Source organism: Zonotrichia leucophrys, chromosome 1A (assembly GCF_028769735.1).
Source record: "Zonotrichia leucophrys gambelii isolate GWCS_2022_RI chromosome 1A, RI_Zleu_2.0, whole genome shotgun sequence".
NCBI lineage: Eukaryota > Metazoa > Chordata > Aves > Passeriformes > Passerellidae > Zonotrichia > Zonotrichia leucophrys.
This window is the reverse complement of record NC_088170.1, coordinates 51677784-51692740: the sequence shown is the minus strand read 5'-3', so window position 1 is coordinate 51692740 and position 14957 is coordinate 51677784. Positions and strand designations below refer to the sequence as shown.

At 35.7% G+C, this 14957-nt stretch overlaps 1 protein-coding gene across 5 annotated transcripts in view; it reads left to right on the top strand.

The window, feature by feature from the left end:
• The window catches only part of GRM8 (glutamate metabotropic receptor 8), a 314502-nt gene extending 301008 nt beyond the window's left edge, over window positions 1-13494 (top strand). For 4 of the 5 annotated variants that reach the window (XM_064702748.1, XM_064702745.1, XM_064702747.1 and 1 more), the window contains 2 exons: window positions 7094-7340; window positions 12364-13494. In XM_064702748.1, the coding sequence (XP_064558818.1) occupies window positions 7094-7340; window positions 12364-12413 (297 nt within the window). In that variant the 3' untranslated portion in view covers window positions 12414-13494. Of the gene's footprint in view, window positions 1-7093; window positions 7390-12363 lie in introns of all 5 variants that reach the window. The other variant, XM_064702749.1, reaches the window with a different exon arrangement.
• Window positions 13495-14957: the final 1463 nt, after the last annotated feature.

Below are 14957 nucleotides of genomic sequence, written 5' to 3'. Positions count from 1 at the left end.
GTGATGTTATCTGTAAAAATGTCTACAGGGGTTACACATCAACAGAAAGCTTTTTGAAATTAGCAGTTTTGGAGGAGCTAAAGCATCTAAATCTAGCATATTGAAAAAAGCAAAGGGAAAAGAAGAAAAAACAAGGGATTAAACCAATCAAAAAATATGGTTGTCTAGCATGTTTGCTAAGGGATTAGATCTGCCAATAGAAATGACAATGGACATTATTGTCTGCCATGTTAAGAAGGTACCATGTTACTGTGAATCATGGAATCACAGAAAAGCTTAGGTTGGAAGGCATCTTTAAAGATCATTTAGTTCCAACCCCTCTGCCATGGGCAGAGACACATTTCACTGGGCCAGGCTGATCAGGGCCCCATCCAGCCTGGTCTTGAACACTTCCAGGGATGGGACAGTTGCAGCTTCTCTGGGCAACCTGTGCCAGTATCTCACCCTCATGGCAAAAAAATTGGCAAACATTCCTTATGTTTGATCTAAATCTACCTACTTTCAGGATAAAAGACTTTCCCTTACACTGCCACTACAGGCCTTGGTAAAATATCTCTCTCTCTCTCTTACACCCACCCCCCCACCTCATTCCCCCTTTAGAGATTGAAAAGGCACAAAAAAATCTCCTTGGACTCTCCCCTCTCCCTCCCCTTACAAATATTGCAGGTATGGTCAAAATTGGACTTACGTGGAAACTCTGAAGTGAAATAGTTACCATAATTCAGTTTCTGAAATGCAGGTATATACATATCCCACCAAGACTCCTCCGAGCTTTTATAGCTCCTCTCACATCCAAGCTTTAATGGAAGTTCATACTTTTTAATTGTGGCACACATTTAATTTGAAATCAGTTGTTAGTGCTTTCTTTTCTCATAACTTTGCGAAAGCAGCAGAAATTTAAAAATAAATTAAAGACTCTATGCTTTCTCAGGATTTGTTTTCTTCTGCTGTGTGAAGAATCATAGCCTACATTTACTTCTTGAGATAATCGTCTTAGAGATGTTGTAGTTTCATTTTGTGAGAAGGCTTTCGCTTTTCTTCTTTAAGCCTCATTTTAATTGCTAGTTTGGTAAGGAATGTTTTCAAAAGGCTAAAAGATATAAAAGTACCATAGCTTCCCATGTTTTCTAACTGAACAAATGTTTGAATAAGACTCACTCAGTGAAGTTTATCTTATACCTGGAAAATACTCTTGTTATATAAGCCAAACAATGACTGACTTGTACCTGTTATGTTTTCCTTCAAAAAATTTTCTTCCCACAGATCAAGATAGAAAAGTATGTTTTGCAGTGGAAGCAATAAAAACCCGTAGGTGTAGGCTTATGGGGTTCTTCAGAGAAGCATGAATCCTCTGGTTAGTTTTTGGCTCCTTGTCAACATTGTTACCTCCTGTTTACATTCTCTTGGTTTCAAATATATTTCATATATATTTGTCTGCATCCAGGCTTTTCTCTGTTGCTTTTTGGTGTGGAATCCATTGCATGGTATTTCTTTCTAATTTGTGAACAGGACTGTGAAACATAATTTTTGTCAGCCAGTCAACTCTTCAGCAAGCAGCAACACAGACGAAAGTAATTGTAGCGTACGGCATGTACATCACTTTAAAAGAAGAAAAGGACTGTGTTTTTTCTAAGCCTTCTATGTTCTGCAGCACAGGGAAGATGTCTATGAATGCTTTCAGTGTTTTCCTGGGAATAAAAAGACTCATGCTGTCTCCTCCATAAAGAAAGAAGGCCCATTTTTCTGTCTTTCCCAATATGAGGGATGCCTGTAGATAGATGATATGTATCTTCATTTTATGATGTATCATTTATCTCCTGGATAGAAATGATCTGGTAAGGTTTCTAGCAGCTGAGAATGAAGGGAAGAGTGGAAGGATGGAATGATATCAAAAAAATCTATTGGGAAACAAAGCTTGCTGCAGTTCTGTCCTTATAATATGAAACTGGCTGAAGCAACCAAGACTCACATAAGAGACATGTAGAATTTGATAACAAGGATAAAGGAAAAATTAAATCATAATTCAAACTTCTGCTCTGTTACTAGCAATGTGGGACACGTTCAAGAGTGCCTGTGTTTATCTGTCTCAGCAGGATGGTTCAAACTCCAGTGTTTGATACCAAGGCTATTGCTCTATCCTGTGGAGAAAGAGACTTCTGAAGGGCAAATTGTATAGAATTAGTCAATGAGAGCCATTAGACCAGCTGTGTCCTTTCAAACATCCACTTCTCTTTGGACTGCAAGTAGCTGAGTTGAGTCTCTGCTAGGCACACTCATAGTTTGAGATGTACCAAGACTTCCCTCAGTGATTTAGCACTTCACTCACTGCTGGACTTTTTTTCATCTGTGTTACAACTACTGGGAGTTAGAGAGCTTGTGTCAAAGTAGAAATTACATTAAATTTACTCAAGACATCACAATAGCCATATGCCTTTCCAGGATATACTATTAGAACCAGATTAGGGAACAGTCTGTTCTCCATTTGACTTATTAAACCCGAGTAGAAGAAGAGAAAAATAAATAGCATGAGAAAATCAGCAATTCTGGATAGTTTCTGAATATTATCTTATATGTAAAAATATGGGAGGACTCAAAACAGGGAAGCAATCTGGACAAGGTTGTGACATTGCTACTTTTTTTTTTCCTTTAGTGAAAGTAGTTGCTTTGTGTTGAACTTTGCCTCAGGAAGCACCAAACAGATGAGACACTGCTGGGAACTTGAGGGATATTTTATTTCCTAGCAGTGAAGCTTGGCTGAGAGGCAGTCATTCAGCTACCTGCACTGGGACAATTCAATGTGCACACCTGCTTTGATGCATAGAAATTTGTTCAGCTTTCCAAGGAGGCAATTCAGTTTCAAGTACTTTGAAACTGGAGAACTCATTAGAGTATCTGTGTTTTACTAAAATAGCATGTTTCATTGGCTCAATGTTTCCTGTGGAATGTTTTCAGTTTCAAAGTAGAAAGACACACATAGTTCTAGAATCAATGGCCATTATCTATTTTAGCTGCTGAGTAAGGATAATCTGAAGGTTATATTACCAAGCTTCTAGGAACCTTCTGATGAGGAAGGGGTCCAGGTCACTTGTGGGATAGAGAAATCATGTGTCTGAGCAGGGATCTGAATCTTTTTCACAAGGGACTGTCTATTGTGATGGATCCTTTTTCAATTGTGGAGGTTACATAAATTGTACATAAAAAGTGTCAGTTCTGGGGTGGGGTTGAGGTGGAGGATAGAGACATGAAGGTATTTAGGCCTCAAGTATTTCCCACAGTTTAAAGGGTGTTTTTCCTTGCACTACCATGATTTTAGTTTTCTGACATATCCTTTGACTGTCAAGAACAAGGAGAATAGATATAGCAGTCTTTGTTACATTTGTGAAAGGCATTATCAGACAAAAAGTTTGTAGTTCAGAAGGGATTTTGGTGTGAGGAGTGCTGAAATTCATTTCTGTGTAACTGTGAATCATTGTAAAAAGGGACCTTTATTCTTCTGTAACTTCAAGTGAGCTACCACTGTGAGACACATGAAAAATTATTCAGACCTCATATCTTATTAAACTGAACTACTTTTGTTGCTCCATTGCTCCTTATTTTTAGAGCATCTAATTCTGTAAAAGTTACAGGTGGTTATGTTCCCAGAATAATAAGAGTACCCAGAATGCACAGCCATAAAAAATCATTGTTCTCTTGTCAGGAAGAAAACAAGGTAAGAGTCAGACAAAAGTCAAACCAAGTGTGTGTGGTATCCTGTTTGCTAGACTTGGGCTTCATTGGGCTGCAAGAATGGGGATTCCCAAGAAAAGAAGGATAAAATGCAAGAGATATTCCCATCCTATAAACAGATTCTCAGCCTTCAAATGACCACTTAAAAAGTAGTAGGGCTTGTTGAGATAGGACAAGGGGTAGTGGTTTTAAAATCAAAAGAGGGTTGATTCAGACTAGGCATTTTTTTTATGATTAAGGAGGTGAAGCACTGGAACAGTTTAGCCAGAAGAGGTGGTAAATGCCCCATGCCTGGAAACATCCATGGTCAGGTTCTCTGAGCAACCTGATTTTGTTGAAGATATCCCTGCTCACTGCAGTGGTACTGATCTAGAGGTCTTTTAAAAGTCACTTCCGACCCAAATTATTCTATGATTACAGTAAGGAATCAGACTCAGACTCTCAACTCAGCCTTCAGCTGAGAATGCAATTGCATTAGCCTATGAAATCAGATAGTTGTATGCACACCCACAATGTGTTTGTGTAAGTGTATGTTCAAAGCCTTTCCCTCAAGACTGACCAAGTGTCTCGAAATCCTTTTCTCACTGCCTTCATTAAAGGGTAAGTAGTAAGAGGGATCCATGAAAAACAGGATCCCTGAGTCTGAAGCTCTTTAAAAACTATAATCACTCTTTGAAAATTGTCCTGTCAGAAAACTCCCAGTTCACCCTAGTGTTGATATTTCAGTAACTATAGTGGCTGGTTCAAAACCACAGAAATCATTAGAAATAAACCCCATTGCATATGAACTGTAACCGGCAATATGAAACTAACTGATTTGGATTTTTAAAAGATGCTCTTGTGCTGGTCAGAGGTTAAGTCCACAGAAAATAGATTAGATGTAATGATATATGTAATGAAAAATACCTATGCTGAAGCCCTCAGGATCTTACTTTTTCAGTTTATGATGAGATTCAGAGTTATTTCACTTAGGTAGCTTAGTTGAATGCAAACCTTCAAGCTGACATTGACACACTAAGAGAAATCTCTTTAAAAGATCTTGGCACCGTGGTATCTCATTGCTAGAAAGATCATTGAGATCTCCTATAATGTATAAATTTGTTAATGTTACTAATAAAATAATGCACATATTTTATCCTATAACATTTGGAGCTTTATCCTTTTTATCATATCACTCTTACACTGAACCATGAGAGAAAGACAATTCTTAGAACTTGAGTACTTGATAAGAAATAAAAACCCCAAAATATATTTAAATGCCAGGCATTGTTACAGAATGCATGGGTGAGGCTTAGGTAGCACTTAACTGCCATGACTTGGATTTTAAAAAATGGTAAGGCTTCAAAAATAATTTTTATTGGAATTTCCATACACAGTACAGTTTTTAAAATGTATTGCTTACAATGATTTCAGTTTTGAAAATCCCATCAGGAAATATATTCATGTTTAGGAATCAAAATACTTTTGCTTTTGGATGCCTCTTAATTAAATGCTTAACCCTAAAAGCCACTGCTGAACCAGTTTGTTTGGAGATCAGTCAATTTGGCTCAGGGAGAAACAGACATGTGCATTGGTGCTGTCTGCATGTGAACATGCATCTGCACAGAGGTCCTTCCACAGAAGTCCGAAAAAACTTCCTTATTACTGTGGCCATGTCATGTTTTCACTAGAAATGTTCATGCACAATATAGCTCTGCTTTCAGGCACACCACTGTCATTTTGGAGATTGATAGGAATAGAATTATTTCACTGGTGTGAGAAAAGAGTGTATTATTTCCTCAAGTACTGAATTGATGTGTGATTCAAATGAAGGAAGGTGTTACTCCTGTACCTTCAGCACAATAGACAGTCCTGATTGTCTTTTCAGGCTAGTGCTGACCCTGAAAGCGGGTTTAGCTTTTTACAGATATTCAAGAATTTTTAGTGTTTTCTTGAAGACTATATTGGGCTATGCTTCTTTTTATGGTAGTATTTGGCATAGTATTTGTATTTCTGTGCAATTATACAGTTACTTAATAAGGTCATTCAGAATCCATGTTTTTTTCTTACCTAAGATTGCTTTATATGAGAGAGCACAGTTTATTTGTGATCCCTAAGGAGAAAGTATCTAATGGAAAAACTTTGTAGGCTGAAAGACATTAAATTGTTTGGCTATAATAGTGCACAACCGTTTATTATATCTCTACTTTTCTGCCAAGGGCCAAGTCACCCAAGGGCACTTCATAAAAAATGATGATCTGAAGCTGACATTGCAGACAGACTTACCATCTTATCTTCAGGTTAATGTGATAGTGTTGGCCAGTGCTTAAAATCATGCCTGACAACATCACTGAATCATCTGTGAAGGCACTGAGCATGTTTTTCTTCAGTGTCTTTTCCAATATAACAAGGATTACTGAGAGATTTCCTACTTAACACAGAATTGTAAAGTATTTTTTGTTCATAATATGGCTAATAAAAAATAATTTCCTAAGAAAAAATAACTGTTGAGCAGAACTACAATTAGTATTGGTAATATACTAGCTAAATACTTCATCAAATAAATTTCTGTCTGCTGTTCTTAAGGAGTGTTTAGTGGCATTTTCTCTTATAGTATTATGGAATACCAGAGTTACCTTCTTTTTGTGGATGATAAGAAAAAATAGACAGACTCACTCTGAAATGCCAGATTTTTCCTTTCTATCTATAGGGAACTGAGATCTTCTGTGAGATAATTTCATAGTTCCTCAATTTTCTGATTTCTTAGTTAGGACTATGACATATTAATAACTTTATTGTGTGCCAACAGAGCATTGTGATTAGAATTCAAAAGTAGGATGGAAAAAAACCAAGCAAACAAAAAAATCAACCCTCCAACACCATCAGGAATATTCAAGCATCACTATGAAAAACTAGGTTTTTTTTTCCAGCTTGAAGCTCACAGAGTATATAAAAGATTCCGTTAGATTCTGCATTATGCTGCTGTCAGTTGAGCCATGCTGCACACACTGTTGAATCACCGTGTGGCATATTGGTGTAGAGGGTTCTGTCTGTTAAAATAGATGACACAAGGCTAACTCTATTGTCATTCCTGTCTTCTTGTCCAGACATAGTGGTTTGGTATTTTTAAAATGTGTTTGCTGCACCATCTTTCTTACTTTTATGAGAATGAAGTTTCATGACTATTATGTTGTTTCTACGACCTACTCTTAAGTTTATGAACCCAACAGGAAACAGCCATACTCGGCTATAATTAAAAACAACCAATACCAAGGGTCCTATTGATGTTCCTTTTCCACCTAGTACTTTTAAGATAGCTACTTTGTATTCCTTTTTGAATTACATCAATACAACAATGATTTTTTATGTTGCTTCTTTTCTTCCCCAGATGTACATCCAGACAACGACACTGACTATCTCCATGAGTTTAAGTGCTTCTGTGTCTCTGGGCATGCTCTACATGCCCAAGGTTTATATTATCATTTTTCATCCAGAGCAGAATGTTCAAAAACGGAAGAGGAGCTTCAAGGCTGTGGTGACAGCTGCTACAATGCAAAGCAAACTGTCACAGAAAGGAAATGACAGACCAAATGGAGAAGTCAAGACTGAACTGTGTGAAAGTCTTGAAACCAACAGTAAGTCATCTGTAGACTTGGTCAAGAGTGGCAGCACATCTTAATAGATGTACGTTCACAAGAATGCACTTTCTTTTAATAATAAACTTAATTATTTTTGTTGCTTGTTCTGCATGAATCCAGAGATGTGTCAGAATTCATGTACTGCTGAATGCAGGAATGTCTAGAGCTGTTTCAAAGAAATTGATTTTCACAGGAGGCTAGTAGAAAAAAAAAAAGCACAAGCAGATTTTGAAACACCACATCTTTTAAAAATTGTTTGTTTTAGCTAGTGCTATTTTGATGTGTTGTACATTGCTGTGCCAGTGGTATGTCCTGACAGTTCATGAGGTGTATTTATGGTCATCATTGTATATTCAAAACTCAAAGGCTGTTAAAAAAAAAACTACAATGAAAACAGCTAGCATTGTTTTTATTTTGCAGTCAGATATGGAAGAGAAAATAATGCTTTTTACCTTTCTACCTTCATATTTGTTGGATTGCTCATTTATCACAACTCATGAGTAACACTTCCCAGCATAATGCTTCCCATCCAGGTTTTTGTTCTGGTCTCACTCATCCTGGTACAAAATCATGATAACTTGTGTGAAGCTTAATTAAAACATGTTCTGATATATCATAGATTTTTAATGGGAAAAAAATTCTTCCCCATGTCAGGAAAGTTCTTGAATCTTGCTATATCTCAAAATTGCTGTGGTACAGATAAAAACAGAAGTTATAGCTCCCATTCCACCACATGACATACCATTTTATAAACTGGACTTCCTAATAACAATAATAATCAACTATGAGCAAAGACATTAACCTTATACCCAGTGCAGAGAAATTGAGAATTGTTTTCTTCTGAGAAAACAATGTCACATTAGAGGGGCAGCAGCTGTGGCAGCTAAGCATTTCAGTCATTTTACCGCAAACAACATGGTTTATTTTTAATTTTTATTGCTTTTGGATGAAATTGGTGTTTAAGTAGTACTGTTTTGGTTAAGCACATTAAGACAAGCCAGTACCAAGTTTACATTAAACTATTGTACTTATTTCTGATAAATGAATACCCCTGTTGAAATCTATCAGAGTTTGCCAGATTGAAGACTATATAAAAGTAGTCCATAACTCTACCATACTATACTATACTATGCTTGCTGATGCATGGAGGATACTGGGTGCAAACCATTTCACTGGAAAAACTCATGACCCTTCAAAATGTGTAAAACTGCTAGAGTGAGCTACGGGCTTATAGAGCTTCAGACTGAGATATGTAACAAAGGACAAACAAGAAAGGCATAGAAATTATTTGTGGATCAAATAATAGAATAGAAATATGAAACACTCAGTAATTTTGCAACTCTTCAGAAAACTCAGAAGGAAAAAAGGAAAAGAGACATGGATTTTGCTGAGTGTGAAAAATTATAAACTTCCAAGGAGAGGATAAAGCCGGGTTTTCACAGTGGGGTGAGAAAGAGTGTTAATAAGAAAGTCTTGGATATCTGATGTTTATCTACTTTACCTAATTAAGAAATGCTGTGACTGAGATTCCTTAAACTATGACTATACATAATTCATAGAAACAGATGCTACAGGAAGCAAGTCTGCTTCTCAAACAGTCCAATACTGCAGGGTAATGCTTATTTACTGTGCTCTAAACATGACTTTAACAGTAACACACCTATATAATTCTGAGCTCACTAGGAGTATATCCTGACAAGGTTTTCATCCATCATAATGCTTCATAGGCAAAAATTCAGTCAAGTCATCTGCACTCCAGAAAGCTCTCCCTATGTAATTGAGTTCTAAGCCTTAAGATGGGTTTCTCTCTTCCCTGAAATAATTATTGTCAAAGCATTTGAAAGTTCCTGTGAATTTTAAGTGCACAATGCAGCATAAGTCCTTTTCACTGTGTCACTTGTAACAACTTCTCAGCACCACAAAACTTCTTCTTGCAGTGACTGCATCTAAGATAGAGCTTACTTTTCAGTGATAGCATATGAAGCTGATTGCAAAGTATCAGTCTACTTCCAGTATACCAGAAGTGAGCAGTGATTGTTTTCCCCCTTTACCAAGCACAAACACTAGAAATGATAGCAGTGCTCATAACTAGGTGAGAAACAGGATGAGATAGCCACATAATCCCTTTTGCTTCCCCATCCAGAGACAACTCTGCTCTATCTAGTTTGTCCTGTTCCATGTAACACACATTATTCTATGTTGTCTTCCACATGAATATGTTCATGGGTTTATTTGTGGGAATAGGTCCGTATTCAGTGAAAAATAAATTGTTTCTGGGAAAAAGGATTAAAAAAGCTATCCAGGTGTGGTTACAGAAGGCAATGACAAGTACATTAAATGAATATAGGTCAGATCATAATAATCATTCTACATTGCTCTTTTATTTTCTTCCTTTTTTTTTGTTTCAACAGCAAAGTAGCAACTGGAGCTATAAAAGTGTGTTTATTCTCAGAAATATTTTGAGCCAAGTCCATTACTTTTTCTGGCCATCTAGGCTTGCCAAATGTGGTTCACGTTATTATTGTGAAATGCTAACAGTCTTAAATAGCAGGACACCAGCTGCTGAAGCTTTCAGATCCCCAATCATGAACTCTAGACTAATTCCACAGAACTAAAAAGACACATGCAATATTTATAAAGTAAAAAACCCCAAACACTGTTTGGAGATGAGATTAGTTTTAATATATTTCAAACCACTGTCTACATTAAATTCTTGCATTATAATTTTTTAAAGTAACAACACTCAGAACTCAACTGGATAATTTATGTTTCTTGATCAACTCTAGATTAATTCTATCAAAACTGTTTACTTCTCAGATACATAACAAAGTTACAGTAATTTAACAAATTATATCAGCTGAGGTGTGTTAATTACTATTTTTGTATTTTGTACTGTATTCTTGCAAATGTCCTCACATAATTCAGCTTGCTAAGTTGTGATAGATCTGATTATGTTACATTGCTGTGGGCTAAAAACAAGCACATGTAAACTTATCAGAGAACTCAACTCAACTCATACAGGATAATGTGGTAGTCTAACTTAACCTGATCATGTATCTGATCCTACTTTCATGGAAAGGGAAAAAAATAAGCTCTGATCTTTCTATCCTTTTGTTCCCAAGTGTGCAGAGTTTGCAGATGAACATTTATCTGTTATTTATTTGCTGGGAAAAAAAAATCCTTCTGTGCTTGAAGATCCTGGTGCCATTTCATTAGTCCTGCATTATTTTGAGTAGGAACTCAGCAGGCCAAAAGAAAAAATAGAATCCTCTCAGGAATCCAGCTGTGGGAGCATGAGAGAGTTCAGACAGGAGCAGTACATCCCATTTGAAAGATCTGAAAGATGTAAATTAGGCTATACTTGCTTCAAGTGTCCCAATACATGCAAATAAAGCTATTTCATGTTGGTGCTCGAATATTGTGATCAACTATGAGAAAGACTTGCTTTGTGTGCCAAAAGCAGTCCTTTCATGAATTAGCTTTTCCTAGACACAAAGTACTGGAACTACCTGTGCAAGTGAAAGTAAGAAAAATTACATCTTGCAGCTTTTGTTTGATTATTCATACTTATATATATTCTTAGGGAAAAGGATTATCGTAATATGTGAATTAAATAGTCTGGTTCTGTTGTGTCTTAAAAAATGGCAGATGCAGTATTAGATTTAAATTGCTCAGCAAATCTAAGAAAACATGACAAATATCAAGAAGTAAACTTAGTTATACTAACCACTATTAATTTGCATCCATTTTAGTGATCCTTTATTTAGTTTAATCCATGATGCAGAAGAGAGGAACTGTCATTGCCCAGTTTCTGTAGTCTGTTCTTCACAAATCATCAGACTGTTGGGCTGAATTTAGGAGTTAGCATGAAGAATGCTTTTCCTATCTATCTCAGCTCTTCTCACCAGACTCTATATAGAAAAAAGAAACAAATTGAAGAAAGGTATGGAAATAGAAAATTTGAATCTATAGACCAGAAAACTTTTTGCCATCCTGTTATTTTCATCTTGCCAGCTGCAATCTTCACTATCATAAGCAGAACATGTCTGTAGCAGACGGAATATAAAACATATTTAGAAAGTCAAATTCCTCTTTGTGTAGTGTAACATGGACCTTATTATAGAGAAATAAGAGACTCAGTCCCCCATCAGCCTGATTTTCCATGTACCCAGCTGATTTAAAATAAGAGAACTAACTATGAGACCTGATGCAATCACTTTTCTCCTCCAACCATTTAATTAACCTTGACTGATATGACTGGAGTCATATTTTTATAGCATATTTTTTATATTTCTTAATAGCAAGGATGTAAGGGCTAGAACCTGAAACAAACTTTCTTAAGATTCCTAGTTGTTCAGTTTTGCAATAGTGGAGCTGTTTAATTCTCTCAATATATTGCTTCATTCTGAACAAGGAGTATCAGCTTAGATCAAAAGAAGACATGATCAGCTGGCCATCAACATAAGGAGACCATAATTTTCTCCAGATAATATGTTCTGTAGGGACTATCTGCTCAGTTTCTCTAATTTGGAAAGGGTTAGGCTTTGCTCCTTTCAAGGAGCATAAGTCTCTTTTTGGATGGACAAACCACCACTAACTGCAATGTTGTCTTGAAACAGTAGAAGAGAAAGAAAAATCCAGTCTCTAAATTAAAACATTTTTATATGGAATTCAGACAAAATAACACAAGGTGTTGAAATTCTGTTGTGGGTATGCTGAAACCACTCATCATTTTTCCTTTCTATTGACCTCTGCTTTCCCAAATCATAGAAAAAATAAATTGTCATGAAGACAGAAATTGAGATCCAGTTTATATACTGCTTACATACATCCTTATACATTCTTTATTCCATGAACATGGACCATATTGTTTGGAAATATAGCAGGACATTGTCTGAATTCAAATGCTAAATATGATTTTTTTCCTCCTCTCTTGATTCTAAAAATCCTGAACTTTGTTTTTTTTTTTGTTTGTTTGTTTGTTTGTTTTTGGTTTGTTTCTTTTTCTTTTGATTTACAGCCTCCTCTACCAAGACAACTTATGTCAGTTACAGCAATCAGGCAAACTGAGCAGGGATGAAATTCACTGGAAGATCTGCAGGACTGGATCTTGCAAACATAGACTTTACCACCACCAGAATTCAGTCTTGAAAATATCAGTAGTCTACATTCAAATCAATAGTCAGTCTCCTAAAGAACAAGGATTAAACACAAGCAAAAGGCAAAAAGAGACAGGGGAAGGAAAAGTCCAGTTTTATACCATAGAGACAGAGTGTCAAGCTTCTGAACTGTTCACTCACAAAAGGAAGCAAATCACAAATGGAAGCAAATCACAAAAGGAAAACAAATGTTAGCTTGTGAAAAAAAATGCTGTTGAAATAAATCATGTCTGATGTTATATTTGTAAGTACTTTTTTGTGATTGTGACAATTTCCTTTCCTGTCCTACATTGTTCAACTCGTAAAAGAAGATGAGTTTGTTTCTTGTGACGGCTGACTGAATTAAGTCCTGGGTTATGCTAAAATAAATGCAATGGTCAATGCATGCTAATTTTTATACAAAATAATTTATTTCTAATAATAAAGGAATGTTTTGCAAATGTTGAGACTTGTTTTGTTGCAGTTTTAAGCAAAAAAAAGTCCTTACACTGTTGTCTATTGTTTGTTTAGAATGTGCAGTAAAGGTGGGTGTACAAATAAAATAATAATCATGGCATCAGAAGAATGCAGTGTAAACTCTAAGCATGTGTGTATGTATGCGTGTATGTGTGCACCTGTGTGTGTACATACGTGCATGCCTGCCTGCATGCGTGTGTGTGCGTACTCTGCAGTGTGTGAATTTATTTGTTCAAAGCTTTGTGACTATATTTTCTAATGGAAGGATTTTTTCCCCTCTTCTTACCCTCAAAGTAAGTTCATTTTGTATGTTTGTAAAGTAAAGGAGTCCTGATAGTAATTATTTTGTATGATTGTATTATATTTTTGAGTCTCCACTAATAATTTTGATCCTTTTCATTTCTGGAACTTACAGTTTGTAAGACTTTATGACAGCTAGACTGGATTAAGCTGAAAGTCTATTCAGCCTAGTATCCTGTCTCTGACAGGAGAATGTAGCAGATGCATATCTCAATAAAGGTGACTTTGAAATAACAGCAGAGAAATCAATGAAGAATTTGGAAAGCAGTAGCCTAGTGAATATATGTACTATTGCCTTATAAATACTTACAAATCAAAGAAATAAATGCCAATCTACAATCTAATCTTCTTCACATCTTCTAATTCCCATCATTGTGTGAGGTTAGAAACAACTATGCAAAGAGAAAGAGGAAATCACATTTATATCTATTGTGTTAATGAACCCCTCCAAATAATTAAAAAAAAATACAGGTAGTGACTGTCCCTTGTGTTACTACACCTGTGATGGATGTTCTGTAAGACTTTTTTGCTCCATACAATACCTACCATTCATCAAGTCAATGGGTCCTCATATGCAGCTCATTATTAAATGTTATGTCTCCTGACTTAGCCTGGATGCCTCCTTGTGATTTTATCCTCACAGCAGATGTTTTATTATAACATATCTTAAGGGAGCCATGGTGGGTCCTAAATTACATGAATGAAAGTTGAAGTATCTGAAACTGAATCTCTTTCTATTAAAATGCCAGTATTTAAACTTTAGTGTAGCTGGCAACTGTATGACAATGAGTGTCCATTTTCAAAGTATTTGATAAAACATAGTGTTTCCAGAAATTTCATGTCTGAAGAATTATCTGATGATTGCTATGGTTTATATGTCATTGTGGGCACGGTATGAGTGATATTTTGTGTGAAATTTCCTTTTCTGAATATGCCACAAGCACATAAAAGTCAAAACTATAAACTACATATGCTTACTTTAAAGCATATAGATGATGCAGGTTATGCAGTGAAACCTGCAAAAAATAATAAAACAGCTTTAGTTCTAGTTTTTTAGCCAATATCTCATAAAATTGAAGTTTTCTTGTGGAAATAGATTGATTAGATCAATTTTTGACAAGACAGATTTTCATGCCTATGATGGATTTCCTAAAAGAGAAAGAAAATCTGTTTTATCTGAAAAGCAATATTTTGACAGAGTTTCTTTTCAAGAAGGCTTTGAAAAGTTTAATTTTCAATACACAATGAAAAAAAGTTTCAGATACTTTGAAATATCTATACCTATTAACTTAAGCTTAATCCCATGTATTTGAAAAAGCAGTACATGGGAATTGCCTTTAAAGCACATTTCATTTACACATAAACATATGTAAGATATACATAAAGACTAGTATATGATATATAAATATCTTCCAGTTTCACAGTAGTCAGAAGAAAATGTTATTGTGAACAGATTTGCAAGGATCAATGTACATTTTCTTTTGGTTGAATAGGAGGTTAAATATGGAGTGTAAATTAGTATGTACATTTCTGTGTAACTCTCTCTGAACCATGGAGCATATTAAGGCTGTAAGTCCCACTGGCATTAGTGTAAATAATCAGATAAATGAGCGCACAGTATGAATTACAGAACAGCACTGGTCTACAGGTTTCCCTTCAATAGGGTGGTTATGTGCAGTTTGTGAAAATGCACAGAATA